The sequence below is a fragment of the Lolium perenne genome, chromosome 1, assembly GCF_019359855.2.
Source record: "Lolium perenne isolate Kyuss_39 chromosome 1, Kyuss_2.0, whole genome shotgun sequence".
Classification (NCBI taxonomy): Eukaryota; Viridiplantae; Streptophyta; class Magnoliopsida; order Poales; family Poaceae; genus Lolium; species Lolium perenne.
In genome coordinates, this window is record NC_067244.2 from 61304678 (window position 1) to 61325939 (window position 21262).

Here is a 21262-nt window from a genome sequence, read left to right on the forward strand (position 1 = left end):
CTCCTCCAAACATGACGTACCTTGTTGCAAAGCAAGGGAACACGGGAATACATCCTCGTCTCCGCGTGCCTCGGTTATTTCTATACCCGAGCTCTCTTTCCTTGTGATAGTCATCGTGCTTGAAGTACATATATCTTGCTATCACTTGTGCTACATATATATTGTGCCTATCTTGCTTAGCTCTAGTTGCTATTGTTACACTTAGTTGAGCTTAGCATATTTAGGGTTTGTGCTTGTAAACTAAACGATAGTTTAATTCCGCATTCATACAAGACAAATCCGTAAGAGTTTGTAATTGCCTATTCACCCCCCCTCTAGGCGACATCTCGATCTTTCAGAAATATACTGCCCCCCACGCCAAATCTTCCTCCAATCCGGACAAAAATTTCGCCGGATTTGGACGTGGGGAGCGCCAACGAGTGGGGATGCTCTAACCATCGAAAGAATGGTACTCATTGACTTTCTCTTCGGACTTTCCGTGCGGACTATTTTGCCACGTCACGTAGTCGCAGACATATGGGACCCACCATTTCTCACGATCATTTTCCCCTCTTCCTTCCTTCCAACCAGACAGCCAGACCCGCTCATCGCCCCGCCTCGCCCCACGCCGTAACCTAAGCTAGGGTTTCCACCTCCGCCTCCAACCTCCACCGGCACCACCTCCGAGGCGCGGCGCGCAGCCATGGCGATGGCGCAGGCGGGCATCGGCGTCACCCGCGTCGTGATGCTCATCGGCGCCGGCATGGCCGGGTCCGTCGTCCTCCGCAACGGCCGCCTCTCCGAGATCCTCACCGAGATGCAGGTGCGTCTCGCGTTCACGACCTCTGACCTGCTCTTCCCGCCCGATAACCCCGATCCCGATCCTTGGGAGAGGTGGTTCGCTTCGGTTTAATTTGGTTCTGATGATCCGTGTCGCGCGGGGCCTCGCAGGAGTTTCTGGAGAAGGCGGACAAGGGGAAGGAAGCCGGTGGTGGTGGTGCGGACCACGGCATCAGTGACGCGCTCAACGAGGTACGCCGCGTGATCTCGTTTCTCCTAGCTGTACCTATAGTATTAGCTAGAATCTGTTCCGATTTGCCGTAGATGTGATGATGCCCATTTTGTTTTGATCCAGCATGAAAATGTGTCTTGATGACTTGTTACCAGTACTCCAACACGCTGGCTCCATTTCAAAATAGAAACGTGCCATGATCTGTGTGGCAATTAATGTATTTAGTTCAATGATGATATGTTGATGTCAATCCAGCGGATTCGGTAGGCTTAGTGGTCTCATGGTAATAATATGTGATAATCTACAGAAGTGTCTTTTGGTGGGAACGTCATAAGATAACCTCACTAAAATCCAGAGCACCTCTAGAGATATATAAATCTGGTAGATTCTCTCTCCGGGGTTACAGACTTTATTTGGTAGATTGTTCCTCTTATGCGGGTGTGAGTTTCTCTTTAGTATTGTGTCATTCACCTTCTTTCACATATTTTTTGTCCTTAAACTCCTTAGATGCCTTTTCGTGATAGTTTGTTGAGAGTTGTTACTGTCAAAAGACTTCCTTGATTTTTTATCGTGCAATGCTTTCTAGAAGGAAGGATTAACTCTTACCACATTGTATATTAATCTTGAGATGCATTTGAGTTATGCTTTGAACTATTGAAATTAATGTATCCTATTGTCCTTATTCCTTAAGTAAATTTTACTTAAACTAACTTTTTAACTGGTCGACTAGGCATCATTTAAGTCATTTACGAAGTTAATCTAAAATTAACGTCTAGGATTTTTAGTTGTTCCTGTCGTTATGTTGATAGCTTCAAATCATATGTGATGCGTTGGGGTTGACATCTGCACAGTAGAATGAAGAATTGCAAAGCGTGATATTCAATTTTGTCATGCTAAACTTACTCCCTGTTACTTTTAGGTGCGCCTCCTAGCCATGCAGGTACGTCAGCTAGGTTCTCCACGCTCCATAACTGTTCTCAACGGAGGTTCTGGACAATCAGGTTTGTCTAGCTTGCTGCAGCTTTTTCTTCTAAAAATTGTTAATATGATAAAGTGTCAAATAGTATGTCTTTGACTGGGGGTAATATCCTACCAATATTAGTGACGCATTGCATGCAAAAACACCCTAGTCTTGTCATTAGTTATTTTTTGGATTATAAGTTCTGCTTGTTTCATCTATCCTAATTCACTTCTAGTTCTTCCTACTTCTGGACAGTATTGTTGCACTGAACCTTGCTATAGTTTTCATTTTCCCTGTGCTACGTAAGATGGACTTCTCTTAGGCAATGAATTCAGCCTATTTTGTTCTTTTGTATATTATTACAGAAAAAATGCCTAGCTATTGTGTGACTTGTGTGGTCAAACAAACTTTTGCTGTTGTGATACATGCCTATTTTTTTTTGTAGATTATTACAGAAAAAATGCCTAGCTATTGTGTGAGTTGTGTGGTCAAACAAACTTTTACTGTCGTGATACATTCATGGTGACTATGTTCCTAATGTTTTTGCAGGATTATCGGGACTAATAGTACCTGCAGCAACTGTTGGGGCACTCGGTTATGGTTATATGTGGTGGAAAGTATGTTCTTTCCATCATGGCTTTTATTTTCCTGAATTGCTCACAATATATTTAGCTGCCAAAATTATAGGATCTATCATTTCTACTATTCTCCTTTCTTTTATTCATGGATGCAGCCTTATTTAGATGTGGTTTCTTAAGTTGCATCTTTTCTCCTCAAACTATTATAATATCATCCAGCTTCTGTAAGTACAATATTTTTCTTTAAGAAAAGATATTTTAAAGTGTCAATCCTTCTATAGGGAATCTCTTTTGCGGACTTGATGTATGTCACCAAGCAAAACATGGCAAACGTTGTTTCAAGTATGACTAAACATCTGGAGCAAGTCCAGACCTCTCTTGCTGTAAGTATTAATTCTGCTCCTAGTTGCTCATCAGAAAATATATCATTTCCATTCATTTCCAGACTAAAGAGTTAAATTTAGGTAGGTCCTAGGTATTAAATGACTCTAATATGGTACTACACAGCTAGGATGCTGAGTTTTGTAGTTTCTTCTGCTTATAGAACTAGTACTACTCCAGAGATCTAGTTGACAGTCCAACTTGGTAGGTCATTGTTGTGTTGATAATGTTATCTTGTTGCCTATAAAAAGTGTTGTTAACATGACATTCTCTTTTAGTTAACCAACGATGTTGGGTACAGAAAAAACAGCTATTGATTGGACGTGCCCCATTTTCTTACTATTTGCAGCAGCAATCTTAATTTTGCTCGATGCGTAAACTGATATTTGCTTGAAGCTGTTGAAGATGAACTGAAAATTTTCTTCCAAAGTGTTTGCTGTCTATTTTGCCACTTGGTTTGATGTCATATTTGAGATATTTTGTAGACTGTAATTTCATATTATATATTTTCTAATACTAAAATGAGTATCTTTTGATTATGCAGGCTGCTAAAAAGCATTTGACACAACGTATTGAGAAGTTGGATGACAAATTGGATCAGCAAAAGGCGCTTTCTGGGCAAATAAAAGATGATGTACTGTCTCCGTAACACCTTCATATGAATCTGCATACCTACATTTCTTAGAAGTGCATATGAGTTCGGTAGTAAATTTTTTGAAGCATCACATATGATAACCTGGTAAAAAAAAATGATAGTTCTAGGTGCGATAGCTAAATGTAATCTAAAATTTATTCTCTATTAATTGTGTTAAGTGCATGCAATGGATATGGTTTCAGATATATACTTTTCTATTCAGGTTACTGGTGCACGATTAAAGCTTGAGACTATTGGTTCAGAGATTAGGAACATCAAGGATTTAGTCTGGGGTCTGGTGAGTGTATTTCTGCTTACCTGTTGGTCGGCATGATATGATTGTTGTTTTCAGGTTTATATTAATTCGTATTGCTCCTGCAGGATGAGAAGATGGATTCAATGGAAGCTAAACAGGTGGGTTTCACTTAGAAATGGTTATGTTATTTCAGTCCTTTGATTTGTATTGTTTACTCGATCAAAAACTGCGAGGAATAATGTGTTTTGTACATACGAGCAATTCTGTGATAAATGCTTTCTTTGGTTGCACATAACCCGTTATCACTGCACACAATTGCTGATATGCCAATCTTGGTTCATATGTATAAATCAGCCGGATTGAAGTTTGCGAGGGAAGTCCTGCGAAAATCTCTTAAAATCTTGCATGCATTTTGTGGATTGCTGTGTTTGCGCAATTACTGGAATGACATGCCTGCCCTGAATCCCCCTCCCCTCTTCTAAATTTTACTACGGTATCCTAATTTCTTATCAAATAAAATGATTCTTGCAAACTGTGAAATTCTTTTTCATCACTTTGAAAGTTGAGTTTACCTATATTCATTTAATATGATGAAGTCATACTTTTTTTTTCTTATGGTAACTAATGGTATTTTGCCAACAGAATTTTTCATGCGCCGGTGTGATGTACCTCTGCCAATTCATAGAGCAAAATGGTGGGAAGCTCCCAGAACGCCTGGTATGATTCTATATCGTGTTGTAGACTCTTGCTTGAGACATGAACTATCCGTATTAGATCTTCATTTTCGGACCTCTATGCATGTATGCTGCCTTGCACCTGTAAGCAGCTTAGGTCATGATTCATGAGTTCCATTTGCATATATTTTCTTGGTAAATTAGCAAATTTGTACAGTTCATTTGCTTTTTCTTTGTTTTGAAGTTTATGTCCTTGGATATTTACTCTAGGCTTCGACGGCTATTTGTCCATGTGATTAATATTCTCCTTTGGTTTGTGCAGGAAGGCATTAAGCCATCTGCGAAGCGTTTTTCGTCAATTGGCATACAGGTTGGTCTTAATATTTTGGCCACGATGGTAGGCTGTTGTGTTCTGCATGCATGTCTATATCTCTTGATATAAACAACTGCATATGCTTAAAATAATGGGGGTGGTCATGAAAATTGGAAATTAACATGTTGTCAATCTCTTTACTCTAGACAAAGTTTAGGTACACACACCTTCACAACAATTTCCTGTGCTGTTTGTGCTTTCCTTATTGGTTATAAAAAGAAACAGTGACCAGAAATAGCGCTGATAAATTTTGCATAATGATGACACCTTGCATTTTGTAAGGATTCATGGTGCTGTGTGCTACGAGCTGTTAATAGTTTCATTTGAACTGTTACATTGACTACTTAATTCCATTACTTCTCAGGGTTTGCAACTAGCCATAGAAACAGGGGATTTCAGTGATTTCAGCAATGCTGATTCCACTGACAAGATAAGCAGGTTTGAGGACTGAACCTTGCAGATTTGTCCACTTACTTCTGGATTTGTACTGATATAAGTCAACCATGTGTTTTTTTTGAAGGTCCAACTCGTTGAAGTCTGTCAGCTGATTTTCCTCGGGATTGGCGAGACAGACATCTAGATTCGTTGCTTAGTGAAAACATTGTAAAGGGAGTTCCGTACTGGTTTGAAAATGTAAAGAGTTCCAGCCTTTTTGTTATTTTCTTGCAGGAAGTGCTGTTCGTTAAATTTGAAAACTTATGCAATACTAGTAGCAATGGAAGTTAGACCAGAGGCTATTCTGGCATCACTTGTGCCTCTGGATTTTGAGGCAACACTCGGCCTTAAATAAATGGACGGCACTTTGGTTTCCTAAAACAGTGTTGGGCTTGTAACCACTTCGTCGCTGGGTCTGTAATCACTTTCACAACAATTTCCTGTGCTGTTTGTGCTTTCCTTATTGGTGGATTTGCTCTGGTGTCACTCTTGCGGTTGGCAAACTACAGTATTTTGGTCTACTTATTCTAAATATGGTACTCCCAACTTTGTCTAGATATGGCAGTATCTAGACACGTTTTTACTGTGTAGATACGGATCTTGCTTGAAAAGGATGTTGAAGATTTGTCTAGATACATAGGATGTTGAAGATTTAAGATAAACATGTATCTATACATATCTAAAATATGTCTAGATACAGGAAATCTACACCAAGTTTATCTAAATAAATGTGCAAAGGAGTAATTTTTTTGAACATGTGTACTTTCGAGGTTGATGTTTTCTCCATAGTTATTATAATATATATCGAGAAATTTTTATCTCTGAGGGCAAGAACAACTGTTAGTACTGTTGCATCAATCTTTTGCCCTGAAAAAACACAACGATCGAATTAATCAACAGGTTGGTTGTGAGGCTGAATCTGCATCGAAGTACTGTCATCACGTGATCAGAAGGATCCCTATAGTTTGCTAGTGAAGAAGTTACTGCAGGATCATGCGAAATGTCCTTTTACTACCCAATCGTTGCTCTCCCATTGGTTCTCCGATAGGAGGGATAGAAAACCACCACCTGTCACATGTGGTCAAGCAACCTAAACCAAACAATATCTGGTTCATTCTCGAAAAAAAAAACCAACATCTAGTTGGAGGGCTAGAAAACCATATTACCCAATGACAATCCTTTCATTTAGTTTCTGTTTCACTGATCTTCGGTCCCCACATGTCATACTCACATAAAAATAGAATTCTTATTTTGTCCGTCATGCCCGATTTGCTGCCTTTTTTTTTAATTACAGGAAGAGAGCAACTGTCTGCTGTATTCTTTTTGTTGATTCTCGTGGAACATAATTTACAGATAAAAGAGGAAACAACCTATACCTAAACAAATAACTTAAGAACCGACGCTTCACTGCTGATTTCTATTAAGGACCGTCATAATCTGTAATGTCTTGACCTCTGAGACTGGAAATATGTACTGTAATTTACTTGTTACTGCCACCTTTGACCTTTCTTGCTACCATTTGAATAATCAGAGGTTGAAGCGACCGTGAGGACTTTCTAACTAAGCATCCATAATTCCATATATGAGGAACGAAGAAGAAATAGCCTCAGGACCGTGTCGTCATTATGCATTTATGCGCGTGGAAATGATGAAGAGATCTCCAGCATGTGTCTGTCTTACTACATCATGTCGTCACTATGTGAAGAACACCAGCCTGTCGTCAGTAAGAATGCTCGTTCATCCAGTCGTGATTCGCCTGCATGCATGTTGTCATGGTCGCAACAGGATGTGATGCATGTCAAGCAGTAGGTGCAGCTTAAGTAACTAGCAAACAGCAAATCACGGTACCAGACGATGCTGCTGCTCAAAAGCCTTCCTTCCCAACGCTAGTTTGAAATAACTTGCTAACAAAATGGTCAATGCCAGCAAACCTATTTCTGACCCTGATACAGACCTTCACTGTGGCGTGGATGATTTATTTCCGATTTGTGCTGTGACGCTCAGCCAGCGACTTTGTGACAAGGTTAGTGCATAATCCATATGTGAGATAGATCCAGTTTTATTGGTTTATGTCCTTCTTATGCTGTGAAGTTTCAGTTTTCTATGGCCAGTACTAAATGAGCTGATATCTGGATGTTTCATTTTCTGCCTGTTAATTAGTTTACTACATTCTAGTGTTCGTAGATTCTGGTAATTGTTCTGTATATGTTGTACATTAGTATTGGGTAATCTAAGTCCAGGTATTAGAGTTTATGTCCATGCTCTCCTTTTCCAGTTCTGGAATGCCGAGAACTCTGAATTTGTTCCTCCAGTATACCTAGAAACTAAGTTTGCCATCTGGATTCCTATTACAATGAGCTACAATGAAAGTTTACTTATATTACAGTTTTGTATCGTGTTAATCAGATCTAACATTATTATAGAATTATAAATGATTTTGTTCAAATTCATTTGCAAAACAAAATTCATTTTTTTGCGGGGAAAACAAAATTCATTTGCACTTGACATATAGTTTATTTTTCCGTTGTACTGATGCTTACTCTGGATCATTCGCAGCAATCAAATACTAATCCTTCCGGTAAAAAATGTGTGATTGGTATGAGTAAATGTACAACTTCTCCTGTTTCTGTTGCTGACACAATTGTGAAAGCCCAACTTGTAAGTATTTTTTTTTTTGTAAATTACTGAGCTCTTTTGCGCTTCTGATCATGACGACATCATGTTAAGGATATTAACATTTTCCCCTTGCAGTCCAATGATTCTCCAGATGCACAGATTACTGGTGTAAGGAATTTTAATGTGAGCTGCAGTCAGTTGTGTACAGAACCTGATGATGCTTCCAAGGTCATATCCAATAGCATTATTAGTTGTGCAAAGCCTGATGTAGATTGCTCTTTCGATAATACCTCCGCGTCCGATTTTCGGTATGGTATAAAGGGCATCACTTGTTCTTCTAGAGAAGAGAAACCACCTTATAGTCCGAGGAGAGTTCTTCAATCCAATCCTTCTTCTGTCCCCGTTGCAAATCGATTTCCGGTCTCTGCTCTCGAGAGGAGGTATTATGCAGTGTTTTGCAGACTTGGACTGAGCGAAAGATATCAGTGGTACATATCCATGTCCTTTTCTGGTTCATTACTGTTGCTCAACTAATATTCTTAAGGTTCTCTTTTGCCCATCAAATTGTAATTTATGTGGTTTCTTTGTTTGAGCAGCATGACTGCCATCATATATCGCAAAGTTCGCTGCTCCTACCTCTCTCTAGGTCGGTCATTGATGCCACGGGGTCACGTCAATAACTTTTTGATTTCTGCTCTATGCCGGAAACTGTATGATGATTGCCATCCGTCAGTTTCCAAAAAGCATTACTTCTTCTGTTATATCGGGGTAATTATTCTCTTTATTCGAGCTCTATGTATTTTAATATATGAATGCCAAAATATGTTTTGCTGTGTGCTGATTTTTCTACATTTTGCAGGAAAATATTCTCAAATACAATAATAAAGATCAGTTTAGACTCATACAAAATGCTTTTAAAGGTGCAAGTCTAGCAAAGAAAATTGATGAGTGTAGACTGGTATATGACATTTCTCTTATTCATCGCTATCCTAGTTCTCATCCCTTAATATCTGTATAAAATATGAACTCTTCAAATGTTTTTTCTGTTGCAGCTATTTTTTCCTATATGCCATTGTAAGCACTGGTTTCTATTTGTTGTCGATCTCCAAAACCATCTATTTGTATTTATGGATTCGTTATTCAGTATGAAGTCTCTTTATCAAGTTGTGGTCAGAGGCTTGCTTGTAAGTTTTTTTTTTCCGAATCTCTCTTGGTTTTTACATGTAACGGGGTATGTTAACCTTTCAGTTATGTGGATGCTGATGTGTTGTAATCTAGGTTGGTAATTTCAAGCAACTGTGGAAAGAGATAGTTGATCCAGAGTATAGCTTCGATAATTTCAGAATTGTCTATCCTGCTATGCCCAGACAAGGAAACGGGTAATGCTATCTAAAAACCATGGGGGTTCTTGATCTTCATTGCCAGCCGTTTGTGAAACGTGTCTTCTTGCATCCGTGTTATTCAACTGTGTTTTACCTTATTTTTAGGCATGATTGCGGTGTCTTTGTCATGAAATGTATGGAAATATGGACTCCTGGAGCTGATCTTCGTGATTATTTCTTGGTAGTCAATATTCCAAACATAAGGGTTCAATATGCAAATCAGCTGTTCTTCAGTTCAAAGAATACTGCTGATAAATCTTTGGTAAATCAGCTCTTTAGAGAGGTAATTCTCACGTTCTTCAAGCTTCTTTTACCATTTATTTCCCCACTGAGTACTTTTAAGCTGATGTTTTGTTATGTTCTTTTCTGTAGGGCAAATTTCACGGTGTCAGAAAGAGTATAACTTCAGGTTCAAATGATGACCAGGCAATTAAGAAATAGAGATTATACAACACAACATTGCATATTAGTAGTTTAGGAGGCATTGTGTTCGATGCATCCGGTGGATGTACATGAACTGGTTTACAATGAGATGCGCGATTCATATAAGAGCTGGAGTACTTTTTTGTTTGCTCCATCTCTGCAATGTGATGCACCGGAGAAGCAAAAAGTGAAGTTTGTACCAGTAGAAAGACAACATTCTGGAAGGCCTAAGGTGGTCAATTCAGGATCTTCCATAATATTTACTGCCAAAGGGCAAAAAACATGTAATCATAGACAAAGGGAGTATTATTTGTAGCGGTTCTTGCTTTTGATAAGGCAAGCTTCTATGTTCAAAGAAGATATTGTTTCTATCTCACCAAACAAAATATCGTAGGAAATGTTGTGTGGAAACACCTACATGTACACTTCATAAACATGTGAGATGATAATATGTACACATATTTTCATCCCTGCGGGTAACAAACATACCAGAACGTACAGTAGCTTGGTGACCACTGGATAAAGAACCCATGGGTTGTAAGTGGAACAACAGTTTCAGTATGATAACACAATTTCCATCCTATAACATACCATCATTTTCAGTTGACATTTGTAAAGTTGAGACATCAGAAATTAAAGAAGTCATGAGCTTAAATGCTCACAAATTGTACACAAATTACAACACAAACATTACTGAAATAGTGAAATGTCAGCTAAGTTGTTAAAGCAAGTTGCATGATACCTAACTAGCTAATATTTACCTAAGCTTTGATCACAAAAGGTGAACCTATGTGTAGCAGCACAAACAAGGACCTCTGAACAACATTCATCATCAAAGAGTGTGGGCTGACTCTGAAGCAGCCAAAAGAGGAAACGATGACCGCGATTAAACAAATAAAACTATAAGGCTCCAGGTTCCCCTCCAGCCAAAAACTTGTGGGCCCATGCCTCCAAGTAATCCTTGCCCATGCTCATGAAAAAACTTCGATGCACTTCGGACTCTGGCCTACACAGATGAATCCCAACTGATAGCCTATCAGCAGGTGTCAACGGAATTTGCTTTAGCATGTTCCACAGGGGAGCATTTGGGTCTGACGATGGTTGTGCTGTCCGTATTGGTTTGGCAAGACTGTCATGGATCCCTATTAAGTTCCTGTTCAACGCATCCGTTTTCCTGCTATCATGTGCTGGAAGGGCCTGCGGCTTTGGATTTGCTTTTGCTTTGCTGACTACCTTGCACTTCTTCAAGCTGGGTTTGAGAGCAGCCATTGTGCTTTCGGCCGATCCAGATGGTTCGGCAGATGGTGCACTAGTGCCTGTCATAGCTTCACAAGGCACTGCAGTGCCGCTAATAACTGCAACCTCATTGCAGCCATCTTCTCCCTCCAAAACAACTTTTTCCAGGTCTGCTTCGTCTGGGTTTGCTGTGCCTGCATGAGCGACCATCATGTTCAATGGATCTGGGGTTTCCAATTCATCATCATTGTCAGCATCGGTACACAGGTCCGTCATAGAGGCACCATCAACTGGGTAATCGCTGAAGAGAGCTTGCAAATGGTAGAAGAATGGAATGGGTTTAACGACAATAGCTCGTTCCGCTAACTACACAAGAAAGCTATCCATTAGTACACTGGAAAAATGACAAAATATTGTTGTACTTTCTAGCGATGCAATACTTACAGGTAGAGCAGCCATGGTTGCAGAAGGTAGTATTAACATTCTGTGTTTCTTGTCAAAGCTGCTCCCTTTCTGGTTCATGTAACGCGCCACAATATTCCAAACCTCCTTGAAACGCCTTAAATGGCGATGGACCTGATCAACAGTGTATGTTGACCCAAATCTAGCATTTAGTGCAGATTGGCAATAATGGTGGTGTGTCTTCTTAAAATTGGTCTTAGGCGGCATCGCCTTCTTTTTCTCAAGGTACCAATCAAGTAAAAATTTCGACATTACTTTAGGCCAATTTGTAGCTCTTGACCTTTTGGTTTTCAAGTTGTTCTGGTCTTCGTCTAGGTCCATGATGTGATCTACAAGTATGTACATCCACATAATTAAGATGGTTTTGCTATATTATTGGACTAATGCCATTAAAAAAAGGTAAACCATACTTATAATCATGCCAAAAATAGTGAAAGCTATACAAGTAACAATAGTGGCAGCAAGTGGTGCAAACATCAGCAAATAGTTCCACTCGGCACTGCTAGATAGAACAGCACAAGAAAAAAAAAACAATGTTCTTCCCAAATCCATCAGGCAGATTAACGTTAGACTAACCAGTGGCAGTTCACCTCTGCTTGATACTAGTATATTCTAATCAATACAAGAAGTTCTTATACTAACTTTGGTCTCTCCAAATCCATGAGGGAGATCAATTTACTTTCCATCGATAAACTTCTGGCCAATCTCTAACTAATATAATCAATCTAGGAACTTCTTGTAGCAACTTTCGTGATAATAAGCGATGATGTCTATACTTCACAGCTATCTCAGTGTGCACAAGACTACGTGGCATTGCAAACTTCACTTGGGTACTATATGAAATAGAAGTTCTGAGAGTAAGAATAAAACAATCATTTATAATTCAAATGCCCATTTCATCAGTTCATCTTCATGCAAAGATAATACTGTAGATGATTGGACAATTCTTGGTGGTGTACTAGGATGTACTAAATGATACTGAAAGTACTATACTAGGCCTAACCACATATTTGGATCTGCTAAGTAGTACTTACCTACAACAAGTATGATGTCATCACATTGTAAACACTAACATACATCCCATATTCATGTAGCCAAGGTATCAAGATTCACATACCATACCTTCAAATATCTGAGATCCAATTTTGTTCAACCAATGCTACAATTGGTCATTAAAAGTAAACTTGGTATGGCTCGTGTACAAGTAAAATGTCTTCATGTAAACACCCATGGGCCTTTCTTATTCTTTCTTTTTTCAATTCTAGGTTAAGCACCACCAAGAATGGTGAACTTGGTAGTATTGAAAGTAGCACATATAGGAACACAGCCAAGAACATATAAACCATATTCACTAGATTGTCAATCTAAGTTGATAACGTTAAAAATTCAAAGCCAATCTGATGCAACTATGTTTTACTTTCATCCAACTAAAAACAAAACTTTGCCAAAAATTACAATTGCGACAATAAAGCACACTAGAGTACAACATAATGAAGAGAGAGACAGTCTCTAACAGAAGTACCAGTAACGAGTAACCATCTCTACTTCCAGACATGTTCATTTCATCGTTTGTTCAAAGATGCATCCAAATAAATATTGTATAGTTAAAAAATGGCCTTTTAACAAGATGTTATGCATCATTTAACACTGGCCAGAGCGACCTATGGAAAAAAAGCGTATTGATTCTGCGGTACACAAAAGTACATGCAATGCTATCTATCTGGAGTAGCAGGGGAAGACTATGTTCGACGGATCAGCTAGAGCTTTTGTATGAACAGACGAAAGTAACCTATGGAAACATAATCACGTAACCAAGGAATAAATACGCATCTCTTCATGCCTTTCGGTAGTTCAGAAAGAATCAAATCACCTGACCCCTCGGCGCCTTCTTGGCCTCCGGACATCGGCGCCCGTGTGTGTGCGTGCTGGTGGTGGTGGTGTGGGGTGTGGGGTGGGGGGGGGGGGGGGGGGGGGGGGGACCAGTCCCGCGCGCCGGAGAAGTGTGTGGAGGGTGGAGGCGGGGCGTCTCCCGGCGGCGAGGTCCGCGCACGGCTGCGGGATGTGACCGGCGCCCGGATTGGGGATTTTTCGTATGGCGTGACAGGTGGGACCGACAAGTAGTATACCATGCCTAACAAATTTTGTGTTATTTTGATGAGGTCTGGCAGGTGGGACTCACAAGTACCTAACATGTGGGCCCCGTAAGTACATATTTCTACCATACCTAACATGTTGCTCTCTCTCTTTCCCTTACAAAACGATCCAATTTTATTTATAAATTTATACCATGATTTATTGATAACTTAGCTAAATACATCAATAAATTTTGTTGATCAGGATTTTATAATGTATTGCTAAAAAGACTTATAGTATAGAACAAATCGATATTTAGCAAATGCCCATGCCATGCCACGAAACCGAAAAGAATGGACCACACCCTAGAGATTTATGCGAGTTCTAGCTAGTATGTCATATTTATTTTATGTATAATTGTTGCAACTATTGTGTGCTATTCTGAATTCTTTGATGTTATAATTTTAAGTACACACATGATATGCTCCAACAAATAACCAAGTCCAAAGGCAAGGCTTTCACCCTACACCATTGTAGGGAGTTGCTCATGGGTTATCTAAGATAGGAGGCGATGAATCAAGAGGCCCGATCAAAGACGCATAGGAGTTGCACTTATTCTTCTCAAGATCCTTAAGATGTTGATGACGAGAGAGCTCGAGATAAAGATGATGGTGGGAGAGCTAGGAGTCTTACTCCGGGCTCACGTAGTAGTTGACCGGAGGGAAGGAAGACGACCAAGGAGAGACCAAAGAGAGAAACCAAGGTGGGTGCCATGAGCAGCAAACTTTATGAGATGATCAAGAAAGAGGAGGAAGATTACGGAGAAGGCTCTTCAAGCCTGATTGGATCTTTTTAAGAAGAGGAAGCAAGTGAACAATATGAAAGTCTTGGAGGCAATGAAGGTGAGGTTGAATAGGGGGTCCATATGGGTTGGAGGGAGCGTACCACCCTACAATGGTGGGAACCGGCTCCTCTAACGTGAACAAGAAAAGTCAGGCTCTCACTTTGCTTAAGCAAACAAACATTTTCCTTCCAAAAAAATATTTACGAAGGAATTTCCTTCAAACTGATGTCTATTCATTCAACATTCATGAAGGAATTTGAGTTAAACTAAGTGCAGTTGTCACTAAACTAATTGGAGTTGTCACAGTATACAAATTTTGGTTGAATTGGTATCAAAGTCATCTAGTTTCAAACAAAGGAGGTGCAGAGCGGGCAACTAGCCATCGGCAACGGAAATGTGGAGGCGTGGGCGACTAGCTATCGACGATGAAGGCGCGGATGACGACACGTCGAGGAAGGCCTTGCGGCGGCGCGGACGCCTGCAAGGCGGCTAGCCGACCGAGGCACGGAGGCGTGTTCGAATTTACGGGCGCCGGGGCTAGGGAGCCACTGGCAACGAGCCATCGAAAATTCCTTCGTAAATATCTTTTTTGAAAGAAAAATGTTTCTTTGCTGAAGCAAAGTCAGAGCCGGACTTCTCTTCTCCACGTTAGAGGAGCCGGTTCCCCAATGGTGATGTGTGGTGCTCGTGGTATTGAGCAATGGATGAAATTTCTCTATCTATGCATTTATACGGAGTTTCTTTTTTATCTATGCTTTTGAATGATGTATGGTGATAGTTTCTACGATGACGAACATTCGCTATGATATGATGTTTTTTGGGTATATTTTAATGTGCAATATTTAGTGCTTTTGAATTTGAATATGTTGAAAATATGGGTGTCAAATGAAGTTTATTTGCTTAAAAAGAGAGAAATGGAGAAAATGAAGTTGTAAAGTATCACGTTTAAAGTTTAACTTTGCACACACGTGTAAACCTTAGTCGCAAAATTTAGATTGTACTACCTCCGATTCAAGGAATAAGGCGTCCTCGTTTTACGTGTTTTTCATTTGACTAAGAATTACTTTAAATATATAAAGATTATTTGTGTGAAATTGACATCATTAGAAAGTGTTTTTCAATACGAATCCAACGATACTAATTACATATAATATAACCAAGATTTTATTGCTTAATTTTTATGGTCAAAGTTCGTCTTGGAATACGCGTGCGCCTTATTCCTTGGGACGGAGGTAGTACTACTGTACTAGACTTGCTCTAAGCTTTGCATTGATTGCATGACTATTCAGGCGGCACGTTGATTGGGGATAGTATCCAACCGGTTTATTCGACTGGTCGAAACACATGCCGTTGAACTAAGTCAATTGCCACTCCATCTACCGAGAAGTCAAGAGGCATACACAAGGAGAAACTCAACAAGCAAGCTAAACAAAAATCACTGATTGAATTTCAAAGACCTCCCCCCGTGTTCATGCTTGATAATATCGGATCAAATTAGCACTCTGGCTGCAAATTAATTAGTACAGTACATGTTTATGTATACAAGATCAGGAACTCGAACCAAAAGTTCAGAGCTTTCTAGCTAGATTCTACTGTACGAGAGGAGCAGAACGGAATTAACCAGCAAGCATGTCCCAAAATCAGAAGTACAGTGGGCCAGCGGCGGAATAGGCTGCCGGCGGCGAGCCGGAGCTGCCGCGCGCCGGACTGTAGCAGTAATACTCCGCCACGGCGGCGCCAGGGGTCGCGTGGTTGTGGACGCCGTCGTAGGTGGTGACGACGTAGCGGGGGTCTTCTTGGTCCCTCTGAACGCGCTTCTTTACACCACAGCCCTCCGACGAGCACCGGTAGTAGTTCCTCGGGTTCGCGCTGTTCTTCACCGCCTTCTTCCCGTACTTCCTCCACTTGAACCCGTCGTCCAGGATCTCCACAGCCTCCGACCTCGTCCTGAACCCGATCCTCCCTGCGCTCATCCTCTCCTCCATGGTTTTCTCGCTGCTGCGATGTTCGTCTTCCCCGGCGCCGGTGAAGGTGATAGGTGGTGGCGCCGTTGGCGGTGAATTTTCGAACTGATCATCGAAACGGGGGTAGTGCTGCTGGTGATCGTCGTGGAGGTTGAACGACTGGGCGCAGATGTCACCGTCGCCGGCGGGCGGCGCGTAGTGATTGGCAAGGAAGGGGGAGGAGGAGGAGTAGGCGTAGGCGGAGCTGAAGAGAGATTCAGGGTTCAGTCCCAACGAAGCCGCCATTGCTGTAGCGAGCTAACTACTTGCAGTTACACCACTAGCTACTGAGTTGGTTGCCTTGTGCCTCATGCCGTGCGAGCCTTGCCATTTATACGTCTGATTCTACGGCTCCAGCATGCTTTCGTGGATGTTTCCCCAAAGCCTGGCCCGAAGGTTCTCGGATGCGTCACATGTCAGTTTCAATGGACTGTATTTTGCTTTGAGAGATATATGTCACATGTCGATTCTACCATGATATGATGTGACACCACATTAATCTGCACTCGGCACTACGGCAGACCTTTAATCGCAAGTTTGAGCAAATATTCTACCTCGATATAATTAAATAAGTTCTTTTTATGGTAGTACCACTAAGATATGGCTCGATGTACTATATATTCTCTTTCCTAGACCTATATATCCGGTCTCCAGCCACGGACGTTCACAGGTTAGCAGAAGTTTCCCTCAAGTGGGCGATTTAAATTATCAACCCGTGATATGAAATATTCTCCTGTCGAGTAACTCTGTAATAAAGATACAAAGTATCCTGTGTAAGAGCGTCTCTACCTACCATACACCTCATCGGACCCTATCCGTATAATAACCATCGTTTTTCAGGGTTGGGTGAAAAAAAGACCAAACATCATCGGATTCTCATACTAATTTTTTTTCCGGGCCATCCGGTTTCGCACCGCGGAAACCCCAAGTTCTCGGGTTGGTGAGACTGTGCGAGCGCGAACCCCATCTTCTCCCCAGCGTTGGTGCGAAGGAACATTCAGCTTCTCCCTTTCCCGCTTCCGCCCCACCAACCGCCCCCGATTTCGCCGCCCCCGCCCCTCTTTGGCCTTCGCAGCGCCACACTCGCACCGAGATGGAAGCTTTCAACCCGCCGATGCTCGCTTACCACGTCACGCTGCGCGGATCTATTCCTCCCACCACAACCGGATCTAGCGCCGCCGCAGCAGCCGTCATCGAGGAGCTTGATGACCCACAAGTATAGGGGGTGTATCGTAGTACTTTCGATAAATAAGAGTGTCGAACCCAACGAGGAGCAGAAGGTGTTGACAAGCAGTTTCGATGAAGGATTCACTGTAAATGCTCACAGACAAGTATTCAGAGGGTTTTGATATAGCAGATAAATAAAGTACAAGTAAGTAAAATGCGAGAGTAATAATTGCAGCGAGTGGCCCAATCATTTTTAGCACAAAGGACAAGCCGGTTTGTTTACTTATAATGACCAAACGTTCTTGAGGACACACGAGAATTTAGTCTAGTGCTTTCGCTTCATATAGTTGATTAATCTTCATTGTTTTGATAAGTGTTGTGTGGGTGAACCTATGCTAATGCACCGCCCTTCCTAGGACTAATACATACTTGTGATTATACCCCTTGCAAGCATCCGCAAATACAAGAAAGTAATTAAGATAAATGTAACCACAGCCTTAAACTCTGAGATTCTGCTATCCCTCCTGCATCGATATACCAACGGGGGCTCAGGTTGCTGTCACTCCGGCAACCCCACAATTAGCAAACGAATACAAGATGTATTCCCCTAGGCCCATAAAGGTGAAGTATCATGTAGTCGACGTTCACATGACACCACTAGAAGAATAACACCACAACTTAAATATCAAACCATTGAATATTACTCAACATAATTCACTACTAACATTTTGACTTCACCCATGTCCTAAAAAACTAAACGAACTACTCACGAGACATCATATGGAACATGATCAGAGGTGATATGGTGATGAATAACAATCTGAACATAAACCTTGGTTCAATGGTTTCACTCAATAGCATCAATAACAAGGAGTAATCAATACCGGGAGAGTTTCCCCTATCAAACAATCAAGATTTAACCCTAGATGTTACAGCGGTGACGAGGTGCAGCGGTGGAGATGATGATGACGGCGGTGGAGATGATGGTGATGATGATCCCAATGAAGTCCAGCTCGATGACGGTGACGATGGCGTCGATTTCCCCCTCCGGGAGGGAATTTCCACGGCGGTTTTCAGCCTGCTAGAGAACTCTTTTCTCTCTGGTGTTTTCCGCCCCGCAGAGGCGGCTGTGACTCTTCGCGATTATCCTCCGCACCTTAGGTTTTCGGGTAGAAGAAGTACGCGAAGGAGAGGCGGCCGAAGGGGGCTGTGGGCCCCCTCCCCACAAGGCGGTGCGGCCAGGGCAGGGCCCGCGCCGGCCTATGGGGGGGCCCATGGCATCCCTCCTCGGTCCCTCCTTTTGGCTGGCTTCATCTTCGGGAAAAATAAGATCTTCGGTGTAATTTCCGTCAATTGTTGATCTTCAGAAATATTGCATTCCGATGGTGCTTTTTTTTTCAGCAGAATCCTGACTCGGGTGAGCGATTCTCCAATAATCATGAAACATGCAAAATAGATGAAATAACATAAGTATCATCTCTAAATATGAAATATATCAATGAATAACAGTAAATTAGAATATAAAATAGTGATGCAAAATGGACGTATCAACTCCCCCCAAGCTTAGACTTCGCTTGGCCCCAAGCGAAACTGAACTTAGTAAACAAGACCACATGTTTATGGAGTGAAGAGTCGATAAATAAAATACGGACAAGAAGCATCATATTAATTCACACAAGACATTCTAGTGAACAACTTCCTCATATAATTCAACTTGAAACAAGTAGAAGGTAATCACAAATAAAGGTGCATAGGAAATCATAATTGGTGATGGCAAACTTTGTCCTTGGTCAGAGAACAGTTAACAGGTTGTACTTATCTATCGAGCAGCGCTCTTATATTAAAGCTTATACGACAAAGCTTGCATACTCAATCATAATAATCTCCTCATAATCATTGATAACCTTCAAAGCTATATTCATTCGGATAAAACTTGTACTAAACAAGGAAAAGTAAAAGGCATGATTAAGTAGATCACAATATAAATGGTTTGATCACAACAACTCAATTGCTTGCTTAAGATGGAGGGAAATAGGTTTACTGACTCAACATAAAGTAAAGGATAGGCCCTTCGCAGAGGGAAGCAGGGATAAAATCATGTGCTAGAGCTTTTTCAAGTTTTGAAATCATATAGAGATCATAGAAGTAAAGTTTTGAGAGGTGTTTGTTGTTGTCAACGAATGGTAATGGGTACTCTAACCCCTTGCCAAACAGACTTTCAAAGAGCGGCTCCCATGAAGGACGTTATCTCTACCAGCAAGGTAGATCATCCCTCTTCTCTTTTGTTTACACATGTACTTTAGTTTATTTAGTGATGACACTCCTCCCAACCTTTGCTTTCACAAGCCATGGCTAACCGAATCCTCGGGTGCCTTCCAACATTCTCATACCATGGAGGAGTGTCTATTTGCAAAATTAAGTTGCTTACTGATGAATCAGGGCAAAACATGTGAAGAGAGTTATTAATGAAAGTTAATTAATTGGGGGCTGGGAACCCCGCTGCCAGCTCTTTTTGCAAAATTATAGGATAAGCGGATGTGCCACTAGTCCTTTAGTAAAAGTCTGCCCAACAAGATTGAAAGATAAAACACCACATACTTCCTCATGAGCTATAAAACATTGACACAAATAAGGGATGATAACTTTGAATTGTTTAAAGGTAGCACATTAAGTATTTACTTGGAATGGCAGGGGAATACCACATAGTAGGTAGTTATGGTGGACACTGATGGCATAGGTTTTGGGTTAAGGTTTGGATGCATGAGAAGCATTCCCTCTCAGTGCAGGTCTTTGGCTAGCAAGGTTGATTAGCAAGCATAAGAGTTGAGGGAAACAAACAAATAGACATGTGATAGAAACAATCATGCATCTTCCTTGTAAGCACAAACAATTTTAACTTCAGAATAATAAGCTAAGAACTAACAAGAAAGAAAGATAATGAAACAACATATGTACATGTATTTCTCTTTTCTACTAAACCTCAAAGTGTTGTTGCTATTGACCAATGCTAAGTTTGCCAAAACCTAATAGGTTTACTCAATGATCCCAAAGTAATACCAATACTAACAACAAGATCAATAATATAGTAGAGATTGCAAACTAAAATAAGATGTGCAATATGTAAATGATAAGACTTCTCATTAATATTCCATAACGATAACTCACACCAAGGGATACATAGATAACCAACTAAAAGAGAGATACTTCCACATTGCAACCCATCTTATATGATAACTTCCCTACTCATGATATGACACTACTTGATAGTAAAAAGGTAAAATATAGCGATGATGTGATACCGCGGCACTCCCCCCAAGGTTGGAACAAATCAAGGGGGTGCCAATACCAATGATGAATTACTCCTTCGGCGGTGGTGATGAATTCTTCCCATCATCAGACTTCCAAGGAAGAGGCTCTCCATCAACAAATGACATCTTGGTCTCAGGAATCCTGAAACTAGCAGCATAGCTTATGTGTTTAAACCTGTTTTCATACTCACAGTTGAGCTTGGAGTCTCCTTCTTGTGTCCATCAATAAGTTCAGACACAATCTTGTGGAAGATGTCCACTTCACGCTCAGCCTTCTTCTTGTAGTTGAAGACCTCTTGTTCTAGTTTCTCCATCATGTCTTCCAAGCTTCCTTCTCCTTTAGGACCCCGGACATCTTCGATCAGCAACTCTCCATCTACGAGCAGCAATTCCTTGGGGTGCATCTTAAGCTCGTTCATGTACGGGTTGACGACGTCCTCAAAGAAACTGTCCTTCGGAGTTCCC

General features: G+C 41.0%; 4 protein-coding genes across 5 annotated transcripts; 2 read left to right on the forward strand and 2 right to left on the reverse strand.

Moving 5' to 3' along the window:
• The first annotated feature begins 555 nt into the window (after positions 1-555).
• LOC127295097 (uncharacterized) lies at positions 556-5746 on the forward strand. Its single transcript, XM_051325008.2, has 12 exons — positions 556-802; positions 931-1011; positions 1911-1992; positions 2502-2569; positions 2812-2913; positions 3456-3545; positions 3769-3843; positions 3927-3959; positions 4444-4518; positions 4798-4845; positions 5213-5286; positions 5369-5746. Exons 1-12 carry the CDS (start codon positions 683-685, stop codon positions 5394-5396), a joined length of 876 nt encoding a protein of 291 aa, XP_051180968.1. The 5' UTR covers positions 556-682; the 3' UTR covers positions 5397-5746.
• A 1080-nt stretch (positions 5747-6826) lies between these two features.
• LOC127295107 (uncharacterized) lies at positions 6827-10233 on the forward strand. Of its 2 annotated transcripts, none has more exons than XM_051325018.2 (9): positions 6827-7306; positions 7840-7941; positions 8035-8387; positions 8496-8667; positions 8759-8857; positions 8952-9083; positions 9178-9278; positions 9467-9564; positions 9654-10233. In XM_051325018.2, the coding sequence occupies exons 1-8, from the start codon at positions 7196-7198 to the stop codon at positions 9531-9533; spliced, it is 1137 nt and encodes a 378-aa protein (XP_051180978.1). In that variant the 5' UTR covers positions 6827-7195; the 3' UTR covers positions 9534-9564; positions 9654-10233. The 2 variants fall into 2 exon arrangements, with proteins under 2 accessions (XP_051180978.1, XP_051180975.1); XM_051325015.2 differs by having other exon boundaries at positions 6829-7306; positions 9387-9564; positions 9654-10108.
• Positions 10234-10313: 80 nt separating this feature from the next.
• On the reverse strand, positions 10314-13498 carry LOC127295126 (uncharacterized). Its single transcript, XM_051325026.2, has 3 exons — positions 13273-13498; positions 11385-11731; positions 10314-11306 (listed from the first exon to the last, which is right to left on the reverse strand). The coding sequence occupies exons 1-3, from the start codon at positions 13304-13306 to the stop codon at positions 10605-10607; spliced, it is 1083 nt and encodes a 360-aa protein (XP_051180986.1). The 5' UTR covers positions 13307-13498; the 3' UTR covers positions 10314-10604.
• Positions 13499-15761: 2263 nt separating this feature from the next.
• Positions 15762-16644, reverse strand: LOC127295137 (probable WRKY transcription factor 59). Its single transcript, XM_051325031.2, has one exon. The coding sequence runs from the start codon at positions 16566-16568 to the stop codon at positions 15960-15962; it is 609 nt and encodes a 202-aa protein (XP_051180991.1). The 5' UTR covers positions 16569-16644; the 3' UTR covers positions 15762-15959.
• Positions 16645-21262: the final 4618 nt, after the last annotated feature.